Genomic DNA, 20,974 nt, shown 5'->3' with positions numbered 1-20,974 from the left:
AGAGTTGAAATATTGGAAGTTAATAAATATATATTTCTATAAATATCCTCTCACATTAATTAATTCCTCCCCTCTGCCAAACTGGCGTAAGTCGCAGGATACCCCATCCGTGACAGCCAGGCAACCAGCAACAGAACAAGGGGACACAGTCTCGCGTTGTGCCAGGGGAGATGTAGGCTGGATGTTAGGAGGAAGTTGTTGGCAGAGAGAGTGACTGGCATTGGAACGGGCTGCCCAGGGAGGTGGTGGAGGCACTGTCCCTAGAGATGTTGAAGAAAAGCCTGGCTGAGGCACTTGGTGCCATGGTCTAATTGCTTACCTAGGGCTGGGTGCTAGGTTGGACTGGATGATCTTGGAGGTCTCTTCCAACCTGGTTAGTTCTGTGATTTCTATGTCACAAACAATGCAACTTCAGTAAGACAGGCTCTGAAAACAGGGGGAAAAGAGGTGCAACCATGAGAGGATTCACTGGTTAGGGGGAAACTTTGCACCTTTTACCAGACAGCACTGGCAGGACAAAAGATATCTCACAAAAGCTTTTTTTTTTTTTTTTTGCCAGACGTGGGAAGAGGAAATTGCATTTTCATTTAGTTGATCAATTTGCACTTCTTGGCTCCTGAGGTGGGAAGGCTGGGAGAAAATTCTTTTCATTAGCATGACTTGGTGCATTTGAAACGCCAAAGCTCCAGTGGTCACCACAGTTGAAGACTTCTCCAGCTTGGCAAGCAGCCAGTAACCAGGCTTGCTCTACCACACAGCTATAGATGTGGGCTATGCAAACAACATTGTAACACAATCTCATTTCCTAATATGCTTTTGTAACTTAAGCAATAGGCTTAATGTAGATTCCAGTATGATCTTTTAATCTTTGTCCTTTATGGATGAGTGTATCTTTATGTTAGACTATCACTTCGCTACTTGCATTTTAATTTCTCCTGTGCTAGTGATAAGAGAGAGACATAGAATGTACAGCTGCAATACTGAAACTGGCCCAAGTGTTGCAAGTGACTTCAATGCCTATCCAATAAGGTCCTTTGGGAGCACTCCTTATGGCCTTAGTCACAACAGGTGAATGAATAACAACTCAGCTTTAAGCATCAGCAAAAGTAAAGTTCATTGGCCAGTCCTCAAATAATTAACCTCTCTTCCCTCTAGAAATACAGTGAGACGTGATTTCTTGTCCAGCAAAACATCAACTGGTTTTCTCTGACTCAAAGCCTCCTCTGGAATAATTTGTTCAGCTCTGGCCACCTTTTGGTTTGTATGAATCAACATGGAAAAGAATCTTAAGAACATTTTGGTGATTTCTTTTGGATTTTTACTACTCTTCACTGCTTATGGAGGACTCCAGAGCCTACAGGTAAGTGGAAAAACCTCCCACTATATTGCTATAATTACTGCTATTATTGTTATTATTACTCAGCAATGCAACAATAAAAATACATCATTGTGGCTGTTTGAGCTAGATTTCTAGCTCAGACATAAGAGAGAGGTGAGCATTCTAGGGATAGGCCATATAACAGCAACAATGGACAAGTTAATATCACTTCATTGGAGCATGAAGACCTTTATGCCTAGAAGCACAGCTTGGACTTCTGCTTCTGCTGCTTCACCTGTACCTGCTACTATCTTCCCCCGCTGCTGTTTTGGCTGCTGCTGCTTTTGCTGCTTCGCCACTGCTCGACCCCTTCCCCATCCTTGTTAAGGTTATTATATTTCTCTAGTAGTTTATTTTTTTCATGATACTGTTATATTTAAACTATAAGAAATACAACTTCATTTTTCCCTGACTTTCCAAAAAAATCTGTGTTGTAGTGAGTTTACTCTACTGGGGAAGGGATCCACCCTGACCCAAGACAACCATAGAATCATAGAATCAAGCAGGTTGGAAGAGACCTCCAAGATATCATCCAGTCCAACCTAGCACCCAGCCCTAGACCATGGCACTAAGTGCCTCAGCCAGGCTTTTCTTCAACACCTCCAGGCACGGCGACTCCACCACCTCCCCAGGCAGCCCATTCCAATGGCAAATCTTTTGTTCAGTTTTCTCAAAGCCTGTGAGTATTTCTATTTATGTTCATGCCACTCACTATTAAGCCATGCAGTTACATATGTCCTGTCGCTGCTCTTGATTGACACAGTTGTTAGAATATTTTTTCTGTAAATGTGGATGCCCTGATCTCACCCATAGAAGTCCTGGAACTGTCCCATAATCATAGAATCATAGAATGGAATCATAGAATCAACCAAGTTGGAAGAGATCTTCAAGATCACCCAGTCCAACCTAGCACCCAGACCTCTCCAATCACCTAGACCATGGCACTAAGTGCCTCAGCCAGGCTTTGCTTCAACATCTCCAGGGACATCAACTCCACCACCTCCCTGGGCAGCCCATTCCAATGCCAGTCACTCTCTCTGGGAAGAACTTCCTCCTAACATCCAGCCTAGACCTCTCCCAGCACAACTTGAGCAACTTCCACAGTATCAAGACAACAGGAGATCTACTTTGAACACAGAAAAATTAAATCTTGTTAGATCAGTAAAATGTTCTTTGTCCCTTGGGACAACATAGCTGAATCGATTGCTTACAGCTAAAGAGGGCTTTGAGCATATTGGGATAGCTGGACCTTGGCCTCTCAAGAATTTTGAACTTAGCAGATCTGTAGTTTAAAGTAAAGAATCTTTCACTGCTGCTCAGCTAACCCTAGCAATGCAGACCTGAGGATATTCCTACCTGAAAGTGAAGGCCAAGAAAAGAGGTTATCCCTTATTCAGCTTCTTTTCAAAGGGAAACTCGAGTGAATTGCAATAAATAATTTAAAGTCTGACTTGCCAAAGCTTTGAATTTGAGAAGACCTCACCTGGTTTTGTATCATATTTGCATAAATGGGATGCCATTTTGAGGAAAATGATAAATACATAATCACAGAATCATAGAATCAGTCAGGGTTGGAAGGGACTACAACAATCATCTAGTTCCAACCTCCTCCTTTGGTGATATCCAGGCTCAGCTTCCATGCATCTCTATTGCTGCCTGAATCCTCTCTCTCTACACCACAAGAACATAAAGCTGTGATAAATTTTTTCTGACCTTCTCTTTTTATCCACACAGAGCAGTCTCCACTCAGAAGAAGGCCTGGGTGTTGCTTCCCTAAGCGTTCTCTATGCTGCACTCATCTTATCGTCCATGTTCCTCCCTCCAATCCTCATCAGGAAGCTGGGCTGCAAGTGGACCATTGCAGGCTCTATGTGCTGCTACATCACTTTTTCCTTAGGCAACTTCTATGCTAGCTGGTACCATTTAAAAACTTTAATCCTCTCTATTGTGTTTGAAGAAAACCAGCAAGGGCAAAGTTCGTTCTTCTTTTTCACAGGATCAATCACAGGATATTAGGGCTTGGAAGGGACCCAAGAAGATCATCGAGTCCAACCCCACTGCCATGGGCAGGGACACCCTACCCTAGAGCAGGCTGCCCACAGCCTCATCCAGCCTGACCTTAAACACTGCCAAGGATGGGGACTCAACCACCTCCCTGGGCAATTCAGTCCAGTTTCTCACCACTCTCACGCTGAACAACTTCCTCCTCATGTCCGGGCTGAATCTCCCCACTTCCAGCTTTGCTCCATTCCCCCTAGTCCTGTCACTCCCTGACAGCCTAAAATGTCCCTCCCCAGCTTTTTTGTAGGCCCCTTCAGATACTGAAAGACCACAAGAAGGTCACTTGGGAGCCTCCTCTTCTCCAGACTGAACAGCCCCAACTCTTTCAGTCTGTCCTCATAGCAGAGGTACTCCAGCCCTCTGAGCATCCTCCTGGCCCTTCTCTGGACACACTCCAGCATCTCCACATCCTTCTGTGTTGTGGATTTGGAAGCTGGGTGTAAAAGGTGTCATATGCAAGAAATGGGGATAAATAAATGCCCATTAGGTGAAGCAAAGAGGTGAAACACAGAGGTCAAAATGTACAGAAAGCAAGAAAGAATGTATCCATATGCCCACATGAAGCTGCTTCTCTTAACTCATGTGTAGCAAAGATTTCCCTAAAAAAACAAAACAAACAAACAAAAAACCTCCAAGAAATAACCAACTCAAAAGTTTCATTTAAAATACAAATGAGTAATTTAACTTTCAATTAAAAAAGGATAAAGCACATGAGCACAGACCCAGCCAGTCTAGGCCTAACCCCTGGACACTGCTGGAAATGATTGCACATCCTAAACTTCATGTGACTGGTTCCACAGAACAGATTTATTCAAGCACCCAAAGGATAAGTCTATTTCTTTGATGACTCTTTTTACTTCTGAATCTTTTGGTAAATTATTGTTATGCTAATGGATAATAACTATGCTAAATAAAGTGTTCTTTGGCAGGTATACATTAATCCCCACCTCTGTGATCCTGGGCTTAGGAGGAGCACCACTCTGGTCTGCCAAATGCACTTACCTCACCATTGCTGGCAATTCTTATGCTGAGAAAGCAGGAAAAAATGGAAAAGATATTATTAACCAATACTTTGGGGTCTTCTTTCTGATATTTCAGTCCTCTGGCATCTGGGGAAATCTTATCTCATCCTTGATATTTAGCCAAGCTTCCACCACAGGTAATGCATATTTTTAAATCTTTATGTTTTTTCTATAAACATCAACTAGTTCTAGACAGTTAAGAGGCAGAGTTCTGTAGCTGAGCTGGTGACTCTCAGTTGCTTTCATAATCAGTAGAAAGAGGCACCTGAGATGTGACTTAATACACCTGATGTCTGAAGCAGATTGGCTAAATTCCTCTCTGGAAGTGCCTATGTTCTATCAACTCTTCATCAGCTCTAAAAAGAGCTCAGGTAACTAGCTCAAAAATAGCTACCTATTGAATTAATTGTGAATTCCACCCCTGTGTTGTCAAACATAGTCAGGCTGCTGGCAGTCTTTCACATCTGACACCTATTTAAAGTGAATTAAAGCAACAGACAAAATACTGAAGCAGTCTTCTCATAAAGCCTGTAGTATTGGATTAATATGCCTTAAACATCAAGGTTAGTCACACTAATGCTGGTGCTTGCTGAAAATGAATCCTACAATCATAGAATCAAGCAGGTTGGAAGAGACCTTCAAGATCAGCCAGTCCAACCTAGCACCCAGCCCTAGCCAGTCAACTAGACCATGGCACTAAGTGCCTCATCCAGGCTTTTCTTCAACACCTCCAGGGATGGTGACTCCACCACCTCCCTGGGCAGACCATTCCAATGCCAATCACTCTCTCTGGCAACAACTTCCTCCTAACATCCAGCCTAGACCTCCCCTGGCACAACTTGAGACTGTGTCCCCTTGTTCTGTTGCTGGTTGCCTGGCAGAAGAGACCAACCCCCACCTGGCTACAGCCTCCCTTCAGGTAGTTGTAGACAGCAAGGAGGGAGAAACCTCCAAGATCATCCAGTCCAACAACACTACAACAGAAGACAGTAATCAATGTAAATTTCAAGTGTCATCCTTTCTCACTCATCAATATTGGCATCTTATTTCCGGAGGAACAGTGCAAACCCTGCATTGCAGCTTCCATATCACTAAATGTATGTGCATCTTCAACTCCAGATGATTCATCAACAGATAAAAAGCTTGTTCCAAACTCTCTCATAATTTGCTAGTAAGATTCACCTTTTGCACCTTTGGCAAATTTTGCTGAGGGTCTGTTTGTTCAAAACTCTGCAGAGGTAGCCAGTGGCTATCATAAGGTAATAATATTCTTTATGTTATAAAGTTTTATCTGATCTTGAACCTGAAGTTGTTTACAAAGCCAGTTAAACAGCTGATTCACTTTGCAGCAGCCTTGATTGGAAGTAATGAGGAAAGACACACTAAAAGTAGTTACACAGCAACCCTAGTGGAAAAATTACACCCCAAGTCCTGTTTAAAGGATGGGCCAAGGTACACTGCAGTGCCCTTTATTGCTCTTGGACCCGTGACAAATTTTCCAGTGAATGCACTGAAATAATTGCATGAGTTTTTTGATCACCCTTTCCCAAGACACAGCTTATTCTGGCTTACACTTTGGGTTAGTACTTTTAGTTTACAGAAAGAGTACTGGAGGAAGTGGGCACAGTGTCATGGTAACACACAGGGTGCATGAACACAGGCACCTGTATTGCTTTGACCAGTGAGCCAGCACAATGCTGACAGGACTGAACAAAGTAAAGGTTTACTCTAAACCCTGCCAAACTGTTCTAGTTTCAAGTGTGTTCTCAAAGAGCCATAACGTTTTAAATAAGTAATAAACAGAACTGATAAACAAAGTAATAAGGCAAGGAAAATCTTGGAAGATTGCATTAGTGGTTAATGGCAGTTTGGATTTCTAAACCAAAAAAGATGTCTGGTTTCTGTGGTGAGTTCTGTTCCTGTATACAAAACTACTCTGAGGAGAGGTAAGATGCTCTGATTGTGAAAACTGAGGTCGATTAGTTCAGTGGTAGTGTAAACTGAGAGACCTGTCTTCTGGGGTAATATGGTTAAGCAGTAGAGGTACACAATGGAATGTAAAATCCTGAAAATTGGCCTTGAATTCAGATTTTAGCCTCTGGCTTTAGTCTCTGTCTCCAGGTAACTATCAGTTAAGTGTCCTGTCTTGAGCAACTGTTTCTTTTAAACCAAATTTTTACGTGTTAAACTGGCATACTGAAGCTAAACATCTCTAGTTTGAAAGTATTTGCTAAGAGGAGCAACCACTGAGTGCTGGATTCCCTTCTACATAGTCTTTACATATAGCTTGAAGTTATGTGATCTCTTCTCTGACCTGCCTTTCTTTTGCTTCTTATTGAATTAGTGGAAATCTCAGAAGAAAACCTGGCATGCTGTGGAGCATATGACTGCATGGCCGATAGCACTAACAGCACAGGGTCAGCAGAACCCTCCAGCTCCTTAATCTACACTTTGCTAGGGATTTACACCGGTAAGTAACCCACAACACTGGTAAGTAATCCACACAATCTTTAATGAATATCACTGATGAAGAACATGCTACTTGTGAAACCTAGCATGACTCTGTAGATTAAGTTTCTGATTTCCACCTTCAATCCAATTTGCTAAAAGGAAATAAGATATGTGAAAGCTGTAAACAGCTCCTTCCTAAATTTACAGATTCATGGATTCAGCCAGGTTGGAAGAGACCTCCAAGATCAGCCAGTCCAACCTAGCACCCAGCCTTAGCCAATCAACTAGACCATGGCACTAAGTGCCTCAGCCAGGCTTTGCTTCAACACCTCCAGGGATGGTGACTCCACCACCTCCCTGGGCAGCCCATTCCAATGCCAATCACTCTCTCTGGCAACAGCTTCCTCCTAACATCCAGCCTAGACCTCCCCTGGCACAACTTGAGACTGTGTCCCCTTGTTCTATTGCTGGTTGCCTGGCAGAAGAGACCAACCCCCACCTGGCTACAGCCTCCCTTCAGGTAGTTGTAGACAGCACTGAGGTCAGCCCTGAGCTTCCTCTTCTCCAGGCTGCACACCCCCAGCTCCCTCAGCCTCTCCTCAGAGGGCTGTGTTCCAGGCCCCTCACCAGCTTCATCACCCTCCTCTGGACACGTTCCAGTATCTCAACATCTCTCTTGCATTGAGGAGCCCAGAACTTGGCATAGTACTCAAGGTGTGGCCTGACCAGTGCTGAGTAAAGTGGAAGAATAACCTCCCTTATCTTTTGCCAGTGCTGTATATTTTTTTTTCTGATAAAGAAAGATATTCTTTACCACTTGTCACCTGGTATAAAGCTGGAACTTGGTACAGTGACCCAAGTCTGACTAACCTAACTTCAGTGTTGCTCTACAAACAAAAGCATACCCATGTTGCAATTAGAGGACTACAGCAGTTTATCCAGTTATGTATGAGATAGTTTTAAATCCACTATCTTCAGGATCAGCAATAGAGGAGTAGTTACTGATGGCATTGGGCAGATTTATATATGCATGCAGAGGTCTGAGATGCTAAGAACAACTCAGTCTGAACTCACCAGCTTCTAGTCACCTGGGGATGCTTGTCAGAACTGGCTGCTGTCCTGCCATATGTATTAGCACAATAAGTGCATGATAATTAGAGACAGACCTGGACCATGTCTCCTAGAACATGCAGCTGTCTGGGGAGAGGTTTTTAGATCCTTGCTGAGATTTTACAACTCCAGTCAGTCCTCAGCTGTGCTGCTTGAATAGTAATACCTTAGTGTGAAAGGCAGAGATGAAGGGGAGCACTCTGCGAATTGGCCCATCTCCCATTTAGTAACTACAGCTGCTGTAGACCAAGCAATCCAAGACAGGCAAGGCTGATGCCACTAATATTTGGAAAGATAAAAATAGTTGTGCAAAGACTCATTCAGTGAGGAAAATTCAAAGAGATCAAAACAAGTTATTCTATGGATAAAGAGGAAGTATCTGTCAAGGCAATATGTCACCTCAGCTCTGTGAAAATGTCTTTGCACTCTCTGCCCGTAGATGTACTCTCTGTGCTGAAACAGATGCACAGAATTTGTCACACACTCAGAGAGTACATGGCCAGCCCTCACCAGACCAGGGGCAAGGCAGCAAACCCTCCCTCTTTCCCCAGTCTCCATTCCTACTTAGCGAGAAAATGCAAAGAATATCCCCCCCACTTCCCTTCCCGAGTGTGCTGAAGCTAATACCTTTCTGCTAAAGGCTACGCTGGCTCACAAGCTTAAATTTAAATGTGATGACTAACATATACAGCACTCCCTTAGGCTTTCCTCATGCAAAATGAATGCAACCCTGCTGTCTGCTGACCCTGCGGCAGAAGGGTTTCATTTTTCTTTCAAGCTTTTAATAAAAGATACATCTTTTCCTACCTCGAGGGAAAACAAATAGCTAAATATTTCATTCATAGATATTTTTAACCATCTCCTCTATTTGATTGCTGAATACATATTTCATCCATCTTACATGGAGACAATAATGGATAAGCCTTTTGTCTAGTTTCCTCAAAGCCTGTGGATGTTTCTATTTATGTTGGTGCCAGCCACTATTAAGCCATGCAGTTACACATCTCCTGTAGCTGCTCTTGATTGGTACAGTTGTTAGAATATTTTTTTCTGTAAATGTGGATGTCTTGATCTCACTCGTGTAAGTCCTGCAACCATCCCATAATCATAGATTCATAGAATAGAATCAAAAAGGTTGGAAGAGACCTCCAAGATCATGCAGTCCAATCTAGCACCCAGCCCTAGCCAATCAACTAGACTATGGCACTAAGTGCCCCATCCAGTCTCTTTTTGAACACCTCCAGGGATGGTGACTCCACCACCTCCCTGGGCAGTCCATTCCAATGCCAATCACTCTCTCTGGCAACAACTTCCTCCTAACATCCAGCCTAGACCTCCCCAGCACAACTTGCGACTGTGTCCCCTTGTTCTCTTGCTGGTTGCCTGGCAGAAGAGACCAACCCCCACCTGGCTACAGCCTCCCTTCCTACTGTGTCAGGTTGGGGATATTCGTGGATTGGAATGAAACACTACATGTAAGGTATATTCACTTCAATTAGGGTTTTGGTAGTCGTCTGGAGCTGGTAGAATAAATTACTTATATCATGAAGGCATTAAGGATCAGCTACAGTGGAGGACCTGGACTCTGGAGAATGCAATTTCACTCTAAAATCATAGAATCAACCATGTTGGAAGAGACCTCCAACTCATCCAGTCCAACCTATCCCCCAGCCCTATCCAGTCAACTACACCATGGCACTAGGAGACATAAACGAGAAATAATAAGCAATTAAGAATCGAGGCAATTTACTGTAAATCTGTTAACGTATTTGGAGATTAAAAGTTCAATGAGAAGAGCATGCCCATGCACAGTAACACAGGAGTTTATTAACCTGGCAAAGCGGATGGGAAGAGGTACTTGGGTCTCCTCTTACTCTAAACTCTACTTGTTTGCATGGATGGAATTCTAGCCAATGGAAGTAGGAAAGGAAACCTAATCATGCCTTGCATCTCTAATGAAGCAATCAGCTGTGAATCCATGGTTACTCATATATATTATGGGACACAGTTAAGTTCTGGTAAGGGAATTGATTCCTTTCACAAGGAACAAACCTAGACCATGATGACTTTTTGATTACCCACCTCATTCTGCTTCTGCCAGGAAATGATAGGTTCAGAGCTGTAGAAAGCATAGCTCCAAGCTGACCCCCCAAAAAAAAACCCACCAGAAGAAAAGAAATAGAGAAAAGAAAAAAACACAACATATGCTGGGACCCAAGATAGCAGTTCATCTTCTAACCCTTTCTTTTTCCTTTAAAAGAGCTCCACTAGCCATGAAAAGCTTGGCACTCAAAGTGAATACTCCTCTCTCGTGTTGATTTAAAGTATGCTGATAGCTCCCGAGGGAACTGTTTCTGGCCAGCTCCCCCTCCCTGCGACCCCTGGCTTGCCCTGGAAGGATAAGTGATCACCCTCTGCGGTGCAGCTGGCCCAGCGGCTGTCACAACAGGCCAGTCACAGTTAAGCTGAGGGGATTTGTGAGGTTCACAGATGTATGAAAAAGAAGATGTGGATGTAGATCAGGTCCTTACTGTTTACACAGAAATGGCCTTTACGCTGGAGCGGAATCAGAGGCATCTGCCAAAACATCCCCCAGAGAGCTAAGCACCAAGCCAGAACAATAACAGCAGCAAGCGACTTCCCATCATTCTTCCAGCATTCCTCAGGTTTTCATGAACTTTTTGTTTTGTTTTTGCAGCTAGTGGTGTGCTAGCTGTGTTGCTGGTTGTTATATTTCTGGACCAGATCAAATCTGACCAAGCAGAAACTGAGAAAGAAATACTAGAGACACCATCCATTTGGTCTACGTTCCTAGCAACTTTCCAGCACCTTAAAGATAAAAGGCAGTGTCTTCTAATCCCTCTGACAATGTACAGTGGGTTTGAACAGGGATTTCTTTCTGGTGACTACACAAAGGTGTGGATGACAATGAAAATCTATTTCTGTCTGACTGAGTTTTGTGCCTTTGTGTCTTACTATTGAATCTGATCTGTATTTAAATTAAGATGTTTTCAATGGTGATTTGTTCTTTGCCAAATTACTGCTTAATTCTACTTAAATGAACTCTAAGTGACATCTTCAAATAGGAGAGGCCAGAAGTAAATATGTCCTTTGGAACACCCTCAAAAAGAACAGTGAAGAGAGCTAAACTCAGCAGTGGAGGCCACAGGAGAGAGCTGCAGGTTCAAACTCTTGAGCTTGTTGTAAATAACAAACTGGGAGAGCAGCCAGATCTCTGCAAATCTTTTATATCTTCCCTCCTTCTGGTTTCCCTAGAGTGCAAATCAGCACACATACCACATGGTTTATTTTGAAAACCTTTGCTGTAAGAGGGCAAATCCTCAGCGTGGCTGCCTGAAAGCCCTAAGCAGTCACTAGTGCAACAGGTACAAACCCTAACAGATTGAAATGAACAAAAGCACTTCTGCTCCTCCAGTCTCTCTACAAACGTAGAAACATAACAGGTGTGTTCTCCAGGCACTGAGAAACCCTCCAGGAAAGGAGGCAAACTTCCTGACCTGCTTATTTGACGCACAAGCTTTCAAAACTTGCCTATAAGCAGACGGAATAGTACACCTGTTGCTGTGTTTGAATGGATTGAAAGGGGCACTTCATGGCCACCTCCACTGTTTGTATGCTCTTAAGAGATGAGGTCCTCTTTATTTCTTGGGAGCTGTAATGACCACAGTGCTGACTGTCAATTTTCATCCCTTGGGCTATGAAGAGAAAGACAGAAAATTCCTAGTGCTGCTTCCAGGAGTTGTGTTTGCACAGTGAGCAGAGTTCTGATTTCTCCTGCATGTTGCTGCTCTGTCTGCATGGCATCAGTCTGCTTGGGATCTGGGTTAGGAATATTGCTGCTGAAGGCCAACTATGTCAACACACTAGGAGAACTGTCAGCAAATTCTGTAGCTGTGCTCCTTTGATCTTGTCCATGCTGGCTATTTCCTGAATACTCAGGTTAAGACCCTTGAATCTTAGCTGCATATTTTCACTGAAGAAACTGGGCAACATCTCTTCTCTTCCAGACGTATGTGACCTGTGCCCTGGGGATACATTACGTCGGTTATGCGATGATCTGCTTTTCAGCTGTGAACTCCCTCTGCTCTCTGCTCTTTGGAAAGATCTCTCAGTTCACTGGTAGAAAGCTTCTATTCGCATTAGGTAGGTAAAGGTCACTTGAAGGACTCAAGTTAATATATCAAATCCTGGTAAAGCTGGCGGCTCGTGGCTTGGACAGATTTGCACTAAGTGCCTCATCCAGGCTTTTCCTGAACACCTCCAGGGATGGTGACTCCACCACCTCCCTGGGCAGCCCATTCCAATGCCAATCACTCTCTCTGACAACAACTTCCTCCTAACATCCAGCCTAGATCTCCCCCGGCACAACCTGAGACTGTGTCCCCTTGTTCTGTTGCTGGTTGCCTGGGAGAAGAGACCAACCCCCACCTGGCTACAGCCTTCCTTCAGGTAGTTGCAGACAGCAGTGAGGTCACCCGTGAGCCTCCTCTTCTCCAGGCTGCACACCCCCAGCTCCCTCAGCCTCTCCTCACAGGGCTGTGTTCCAGGCCCCTCACCAGCTTCATTGCCCTTGTCTGGACATGCTCCAGTATCTCAACATCTCTGTTGAGTGGAGAACCCCAGAACTAGACACAGGACTCAAGGTGTGGCCTGACCAGTGCTGAGTACAGGGGAAGAATAACCTCCCTTATATCAACATGCATATATCAGTGAACCAGAAAGTTTTTGAGATTGCTATGTGCTCTAGTTGGGGGAAGAAACTGAAATAATTTGATTGTTATCCACCACTGTCTGTCCTATTTGTAACCACACTCATAACTCTCTTCTTTCTTCCTAAATCAACAGCTGCAGTTACAAACACTGCCTGCATAATAGCATTACTGCTATGGAAACCTCACCCTAAGCAGCTTGCTGTGTTTTTTGTATTCCCTGCTCTTTGGGGCCTATCTGATGCCATTTGGCAGACACAAACTAATGGTAAGTCCTGGTGACAATGAAATATATTCTCTAGAGATATAGAAAGCTGTATCTTTGTGTTAATACACAACATGTGAATAAATTGATAATGGGTTTTTAGACAGCATATACAAGAAGTATGTTAGGTCATTGGAAAGTAGGAGAAATAAGAGAGAGTTTGGAATAAGAAAATAAAATACTCATTAGAATCATCGAATCTATCAGGTTGGATGAGACCTCCAAGATGATCCATTCCAACCTAGCACCCAGCCTTATCCAATCAACTAGACCATGGAACTAAGTGCCTCAGCCAGTCTCTTCTTGAATATCTGCCAGGCAACCAGCAACAGAACAAGGGGACACAGTCTCAAGTTGTGTCGGGGAAAGTGTAGGCTGGATGTTAGGAGGAAGTTGTTGGCAGAGAGGGTGATTGGCATTGGAATGGGCTGCCCAGGGAGGTGGTGGAGTCACTGTCCCTGAAGGTGTTCAAGAGAAGACTGGCTGAGGCACTTAGTGCCATGGCCTGGTTGCTTGTCTAGGGCTGGGTGTTAGGTTGGACTGGATGATCTTGGAGGTCTCTTCCAACCTGGTTGATTCTATGATGCTATGGCCTGCGGTGGATATTAATGCTGCAGTTCCCCTTAGAGGATTTACAGGCTCACAGTAGCTGAGTCACTTCTTACAAAGGTTCATTAATGCATATACATCTGTGGGTGTTCTCATTTATAGCCAGTGAAATTTGCTGCATTTCATTAGGTACTGCCTTCTTTCTTAGCTAATCTGAACACAGACTCCAGTATTACTCCCCAGCAGTAGTTGCCCTTGTGGCATAACAATTATGAAGCATAGAGCAATAAGGTAGACTACGGCAAAACAAAGGTATTTCAGTTCTTCCCAGTTCCTTTCCTTCTTAACAAAACTGAAGGGTTAGTTAAGTTTATCCAGACTTCTGGAGAATTCTGTACTTCTCTGTGCCTTTTGGCTGAGTTAGTATATTTCAAACACTGCTGTTGGATAGAGAAATGGGTCAGAAGAGTCAAGAGAGAAGAATCAAGGTTCATGATATTCCTCCCCTTCACTCCCTGCACACCTTAGCTGAGTCAGTGAAAATGCCCTCGGCTTTATCATCAGTGATGCTAGCTCAGCACCCAGAGGAAAGCGAGCTCTCTTCTCTTCCCTGTGTGCCACGCTAGTCAGACACGGAGGCTGGGAATCCCTCCCTGACCCACGGTGTAGATGTGAGACTGACTGAACTCAGAGGGAGCTTCCCAGAAAGCAGGACTGCATTAGGATGTTCACCTTATCTAAGTCTCTGTGTCAAGCAAGTTTTCCAGTTGCTGCCAAGAGGTTCTGAATACATGAAGGATATTCTTCTTCCAACTTGTCCAGAAGCTGAAAATTTACAAACCTGGTAATCTCAGAGACATAAATTCCCTCTGCATATTAAATCTGAGCTCAGATCTACTCAACTTTCTGATTTAAGTATTTTGGCTCAGTTTCTCTTAGCTTGGCAAGTATGAATAGCACACATAACTGCACGTAAGGGTTTGTTATAACCTTCTCAATAGTTATATGTGGAGATGTGTCAAGTGCTGTTGCTAGCCATCTCCTCTTCCTCCTTATACTTGTCACTCCAAGAACCTTCCTTGTTCTAGCTTATAGTTTGAAAAATAAACTTCCTCTAATCTCTTTTCATCAGAGTCCATCCTTTCTTTCTCCTTCCCATCTTCCTTCCCTTTTCTCTGATATTCTCTATTGTCCTTTCACTTAGAACAATTTACAGGAGCACAAAAGTATTTAAGACAAAGCCTGTATTTTCCTTTGTCTGATACTTATGAGGGAGGGTCTGTCTTCCCCATTATGGTCTATTCCCCTTTGCAGAAAATGTATGGTTACAGACTTAAATCTTCACAAGCCACATCTCTAATTCCTTCTAGGACTCTATGGCATTTTGTTTGAGAAACACAAGGAGGCTGCCTTTGCAAATTACCGTCTCTGGGAATCACTTGGATTTGTCATCGCCTTTGGTTATAGCACCAAATTGCAAGTCTACATTAAACTGTACATTTTATTGTCTGTGCTTGTGCTGTCAATGGTGACATACGGAGCAGTTGAATACCTGGAATCCAAGACCTCCCCTGGGACACCTACTGCTACAAAGATGGAAAATGTAGGACCATTCACCCGGGATACACACCTATAATCCGAGAGTCAGAATGATGGAAGCAAAGCAAACTGACTGGCTCCTCCAGGCATATATCCAAGGGTGCTGCAACATGTACTGGCTCCATATAGATGGTAAAGGAACAGACTTAAATGCCAGTCGAATGCAAATGTCTTAGGAGTAAAAATCTCTTTTGACTTTATAAGAGAAGAGTATCTGACTTCCCTCTTTCACGTAAGTGACCAACTAAATATTTTATCTCTCTTTTTTAATTAATAAAGTCTTAATAAATGTAAACAATCCTTTTAAAGTCTTCACATTGTTTGTACCTGTGGCCTAGACCTAGTACTAGTGTCATAGCTTTACATTCAAACTTCAAAAGCCCATATGCAAAATCAGATGACAACAACTTGGGTTTGCTCAGCTGATTGTAGGCAACAAACATTTCATGGAATCATTTGAGGTTGTAGCCAAATAAATCTCCTCCTCAGCCACATGGCTGAAACCTTCAAGAACTCTGCATCTGGCAACAGGTATTAGAGCCTGCTCATACACGTTTACTGAATGACCTGTGCTCCCTGGTTATCCTCAGGGAAATGAGGTCTCAAACTGTGGTTCCCTGGAGGTACTGGAGGGGAATCAGGCCTTCATGCAAGAGAACCATGAGACAATGCAGGTAATGGCATCACCAAGTGAGGGGCCACCTGTGGCAGACAGGAGGGGCCCTGAGAAAGGGTGGCTGAGCCATTTCTCCCAAAGATTTCAGGGATTGAGGCTGAGTCACACACCTCATCTGCTGAGGATGTAGGTGTTGGGGGTCTGTGGGTTATTGCATTCATCTGCAATATAAGATTGTCAGCTTCAATTAATATTAAGCAATTAAGTAATTGATACATTAAGTAATTGCTTTCACTAGGCACATAATCTCATGGTGTTTTATGGCATGAGCCACATGATGCTGGAGGGTCTCAACTACACACACAGAAGGTGGGAGGCACACAGGGATTCAGTTAGCATCTCCAGCTCCCAGGACACCTGCACTTACTTCTGTCTGTGCGAGGCTCTGTGAAGCCTTCAGGGATGAAGGTCCGTTCTGAGCAGGTGGTGGTGAGGATGCAGCAGCATGTCCTGATGTTCGAGGGGTAGGAGAGCATAGTGAGCAAGTGCAGCAGGTGAAGAGTGATACAGAAGGGGGAGCTGCATTGATGGGGTTTGTGCCTACTGGGCTCCCTGTGTGTGCATCTTCCCTGGGAGACTCAGACTGAATGTTGCAGGCGGTTAAACAACAAAGAGCCGCAGACTCTTTGAAGTGAAGAGCAGACGTAGTGGAAGCGAGCCCTACCGATATCCGACGCCTGCGCCGCCAGTGTCTGCTCGGGGAGGGCAGGCAGGGAGGGCTCGCTCCGCCCTTCCACATCGCTAAGCAACGCGGCCGCGGTGACCGAGCCAGGCTGCTCCGGCCGGGGGTCGCCGGGGCTGCAGCAGGCCGGGTGGAGAGCAGGGCAGGCAAGAGCGGACGGTTCGGTCGCGCCCAGGTACGATGTGCGGCCGGGGGGACTCTGCGGGGTCCCTACCCCAGCGACCGAGGCATTAAATACGACTTGTTTTGCTGCTGGAGGTGCGATGTGCACCGGCTGACCCTCGCCCCGGTGCCTTCAGGGGCGTTTGCTTGATGCGGTAGCCGCATCTCCCCACCCGTGTGCCGTCAGAGCGCTGGACAGTGTTCTTGCAGGGTGCCCGTGTGGGAGAGCAGCCCTGTGCCCTGACTGCAGCCCTGTGCCAGCCTGCTGCAGGACTTGCGAGACCAAGCCGCGATGGCTGAGGAAGATGGAGTCAACCTCGATGGTACCAGACAGGTACCATCACTTCAAGAACTAATTAAAATGGTTATTTTCTGAAACTAAATTCCAAGGCAAGCAGCAGCCAGACCCAAGTTATGATCTGTGACCCTGAGGGCTTGAAGACGATGGGAAAGACCTGCAGTCAGATTGCCAAGTGTAATTATGCTGAGAGATTCAGCATTAACCTGGCACACAGACACTTAATGCCTAACCATTAGGTATCGTATTTCCTCACACAGGTGTAAAAATAAGCAACTGGAAGCACCAAGACCAGCATGAAAGTCAACTTCACATTGAGTGCTTACCCTGGGACACTGGTGCCAAGTTCTGCCTCCCTGGCAACCATGCAGCTGTTCATCTCTGGAGCCTCAGGTCACAAATAATGCTTCAGGGAGGTCTCTGCTTCTGGGTGCCAGTCAACAGCAGTGGTAGGTAGGTGGGTGTTGAACCTGAGTGTGATCAGAGACAGCTGTAGCAGTTTTTGCAATATGGAAGGATGTCTGCAAGCACATGGGTGTGTTTTTCAATTACTAAGGAACGGGCTGAACACAGACCCCTCTGGGAATGCAGGCTAATGAGGAGATGGGCATTCATCTGGGCAGACAATTTATACAGAGTAAAGTGGGTGAAATTTGTGCCTGTTCATTTAAACCTAATCCTAGAGTTATACTTTCATAACCACACTTCAAGAGCTGCTTCTTTAGAAGTGGATCAGCATTCTTTGTTAGTTAAAATGTTTTATTTTCTTTGAATGTGATTGCCAGGGAATTGAGTTGGCATGTGTTACATCTAGTCTTGGTGAGCCAGTTTCCTGTAAAATGAAAATGCATTTCTTACCCACAGAACCAGATGGGGACCATGATCTATTTCCACTACAACTAGTGAGAAATAGTATTTCATTCAGAATCTACCTATTTTTCTATGGAACATTATTTTCTTCTGTGCTAGTTTGAAGCAGGCTAGAAGAGATAGATTACAGGCTGTGGAAAGAAAACAATGGTGATGTCTACTTTACTCACAGCCTTGCTGAGATGTATAGGAACAAGAAATAAAATCATTAGATAACACACTCGGCATCACTCTCACTCGAGCTGCTGGCTGAGCTGCATCTCTCTAACCTCCCTCTCCATTTTGGGTTAACCCACTTTGCTTCCTAACCCTCTGACTGAACCTCTATTCTTCCTTGGGACTGGGGTAAGGTTGAGAGGGGCAGCGGGAAGGTGCAGGGGTGGTTGAGAGCCCCTCCAGGGGACTCAGGTTTCTAGAAGGGGAGTTGTGTTTCTGTATTACCTTTTTACCTCGTTTATTTCTGTATATAACTGTATATACTGTAACTATCTGCTTGTGTATTGTGCTAGCTGTAAGTAAATAGCTTCATTCATATTTCCAGAGCCAGCTGAGTCTAGTCTGGGTGATTTCTAAAGTGTGGGTGGGTGGGGAACACTCAAACCATCACATCTTCACAGGAAAGTGATGAGACAAGAGTGCGCCCTGTTTTCAGGAACCGAGGAGAAGAGCATTGGAATTTAAGTGCATTTTGGTACTGTTTCCTGTCAGTTTTCCATCAGGCTTTATAGCATTAACTAAGCAAGCTTGCTAAGAGCAGGGCAACATACTAAGTTAGGAGAATGCCTGAGTGTAGTCTTCCTAGGGAGAGTTGCATCCATTAGGCTGAAAGAAGTTGCAAAAAGTCCAGAGTATTCAATAATTACAAAAGCTTTGGGACAGTTACTGCTGTAGTTAACTGCCACAAAGGAAATGTAAATAAAATGTGGAGACAAAACTTGGCAACCATCTCTGCTGCTGCCTAAACAGCTATTTGGAATTGATGCCCCTTTACGTGTCTTTCAGCTTAAGCACAGCCTCTTCAGTTGTGGTTGATGATTCTCTTTTCTCTCAGATAGCAAAATGGAAATGATGGCAAGTGACGACGACACAAGAGATATCTTGAGGCCGTTGGTGTTCCGTCTCCATGAGAATGTCCCTGCATTAGTGCGTGAGGTTTTACTGGAACGTGGCTGGACTGAATTTGACAAAAAGGAGCAAGATGATGCAGACTGGAACTTGTACTGGCGGAACTCACCTTTCTGCATGACAGACCACCGTGGCGTTAAGCCGTGGCAGAGACTCAACCATTACCCAGAAGCTATTCGCATCACCAGAAAAGACTTCTTGGCAAGGCACCTGAAACGTATGAAAGGAGCATTTGGATCAACACTGTATGAATTTAGTCCAGTAGCATTCATCATGCCTAAAGACTATGTCAAATTTGTAGCAGAATACAGCAAGGAGAGGCAGTCAGGAGGCAGAAGTGGTTGTTACTGGATTTGCAAGCCTGTAGATCTCTCCCGTGGAAGGGGCATACTCATTTTCCAAGATATTAAAGACTTAGTATATGACTGTACAGTCATTGTGCAGAAGTACATTAGTAATCCCTTGCTTATTTCAGGGTATAAACTGGATCTGCGTCTTTATGTGTGCGTTACCAGTTTTTGCCCCCTCACCATTTACACTTATGAAGAAGGACTGGTGAGGTTTGCCACTGAAAAGTTTGACCTCGAATCTCTGGACAACGTCTATGCCCACCTAACAAACACTAGCATCAACAAATATGGAGCCTCCTATAAAAAGTATAAAGAAGGGATTGGCTGTGGCTCCAAATGGACATTCAGCAAATTTCGTTCTTATCTCCGAATATTTGATGTGGATGATGTGGTCCTCTGGCAGAAGATCAATAACATAGTGATCCTCACCCTGCTCGCTCTAACCCCCTTACCAGTGGCTTCCAACTGCTTCGAGCTCTTTGGCTTTGACATCCTGATTGATGACAAATTCAAGCCATGGCTTTTGGAAGTCAACTACAACCCAGCCTTGTGTTTAGACTGTTCCATTGATGACACTGTGAAGAGAAAACTTCTTCACGATGTCGTTGAACTGCTGAACTACAAGCAGATTGACACTTTGAGGCATAACCAAGTGGCTGGAATAAAAGCTGGCAGAAGGCAGGTGCTGTGGAGCACAGCTGGTGAGAGAGCCACCAAGGAGACTAGCAGCTTACTCAACTGCCAAAAGGTGGCTAAACGTAGTTCTGCTTCTTCTGCACAACCTGCCCTTCGTAAGGTGGCTGCTCTGACCAAGAAAACTACCAGAGCACATCCAAGAAAAACACTGACTTCCCAGCTGAGGGAAAAAATGAACACACCAAAAATATCTGTGAAAGCCGAGGCTGAAAATAAACAACCCCTAGGAATTGGGCACTCATCACGAGAGTCTGCCCGACTCTGCCACCAGTTACCCACACCTGATGCCTTCAACTACAAGTTAATCCCATGCCCTTATTTCATCTCTGATAAAGACCAGAGGCCTATCCCCCGTGTAGGAGATTTTGTCCTTATTTTTCCCTTCAATGAAGCTGCACTTAAAGCTTCCAAGGATGGGACAAATATCAAGAACATCATAAAGGAAATAAGCAAATTAGTGAGCAAACAGTTACCATCATAACAGCAGAAAGCAAAGCAAAGTGTACACTTCTGTGTAACTTTGTGGTGTTAGGTACTTCTTGTAACATTAACATAATTCCATAATAAAAGTAGAAGTTGGATTTCTCAAAACATCCTCAGAAATGCTAGTCATTGTTTATTATTATTCTCAGCAACTGTTGCTGCTTTTCTTTTCCTAATTCAGGAGGCTTTATGACTTTATTGCTTGACAGCAGGGAACAATCAACATGTGCTCAGGTTAGAAAGGTGCAGATAGTATGAATGACACAGAACTATCATGCTCTAGAGGACCTCATTGCTGTCTACATCTACCTGAAGAGAGGCTGTATCCAGGTGGAGGTTGGTCTCTTCTCCCAGGCAACCAGCAATAGAACAAGGGGACACAGTCTCAAGTTGTGCCAGGGGAGATCTAGGCTGGATGTTAGGAGGAAGTTCTTCAGAGAGAGAGTGATTTGCATTGGAATGGGCTG

General features: G+C 44.3%; 2 protein-coding genes across 6 annotated transcripts; both read left to right on the top strand.

Annotated features, from left to right (window-relative positions):
- The first annotated feature begins 1,273 nt into the window (after positions 1 to 1,273).
- Positions 1,274 to 15,405, top strand: UNC93A (unc-93 homolog A). 2 transcript variants are annotated; one of them, XM_064158208.1, is made up of 8 exons: positions 1,274 to 1,360; positions 3,113 to 3,294; positions 4,369 to 4,598; positions 6,806 to 6,935; positions 10,725 to 10,938; positions 12,051 to 12,186; positions 12,889 to 13,020; positions 14,937 to 15,405. In XM_064158208.1, exons 1-8 carry the CDS (start codon positions 1,274 to 1,276, stop codon positions 15,200 to 15,202), a joined length of 1,377 nt encoding a protein of 458 aa, XP_064014278.1. In that variant the 3' UTR covers positions 15,203 to 15,405. The 2 variants fall into 2 exon arrangements, with proteins under 2 accessions (XP_064014278.1, XP_064014279.1); XM_064158209.1 differs by lacking the exon at positions 6,806 to 6,935 and having other exon boundaries at positions 10,721 to 10,938.
- A 1,090-nt stretch (positions 15,406 to 16,495) lies between these two features.
- TTLL2 (tubulin tyrosine ligase like 2) lies at positions 16,496 to 20,627 on the top strand. 4 transcript variants are annotated; one of them, XM_064158203.1, is made up of 3 exons: positions 16,496 to 16,698; positions 17,244 to 17,432; positions 18,905 to 20,627. In XM_064158203.1, the coding sequence occupies exons 2-3, from the start codon at positions 17,387 to 17,389 to the stop codon at positions 20,503 to 20,505; spliced, it is 1,647 nt and encodes a 548-aa protein (XP_064014273.1). In that variant the 5' UTR covers positions 16,496 to 16,698; positions 17,244 to 17,386; the 3' UTR covers positions 20,506 to 20,627. The 4 variants fall into 4 exon arrangements, with proteins under 4 accessions (XP_064014273.1, XP_064014275.1, XP_064014274.1 ...); XM_064158205.1 differs by having other exon boundaries at positions 17,244 to 17,436; XM_064158204.1 differs by lacking the exon at positions 16,496 to 16,698 and adding an exon at positions 17,005 to 17,019.
- Positions 20,628 to 20,974: the final 347 nt, after the last annotated feature.

This window comes from Pogoniulus pusillus, chromosome 18 (genome assembly GCF_015220805.1).
Source record: "Pogoniulus pusillus isolate bPogPus1 chromosome 18, bPogPus1.pri, whole genome shotgun sequence".
NCBI classification, from domain to species: domain Eukaryota; kingdom Metazoa; phylum Chordata; class Aves; order Piciformes; family Lybiidae; genus Pogoniulus; species Pogoniulus pusillus.
The sequence above is the reverse complement of the archived record's forward strand: the minus strand, read 5'-3'. Positions and strand labels throughout refer to the sequence as shown.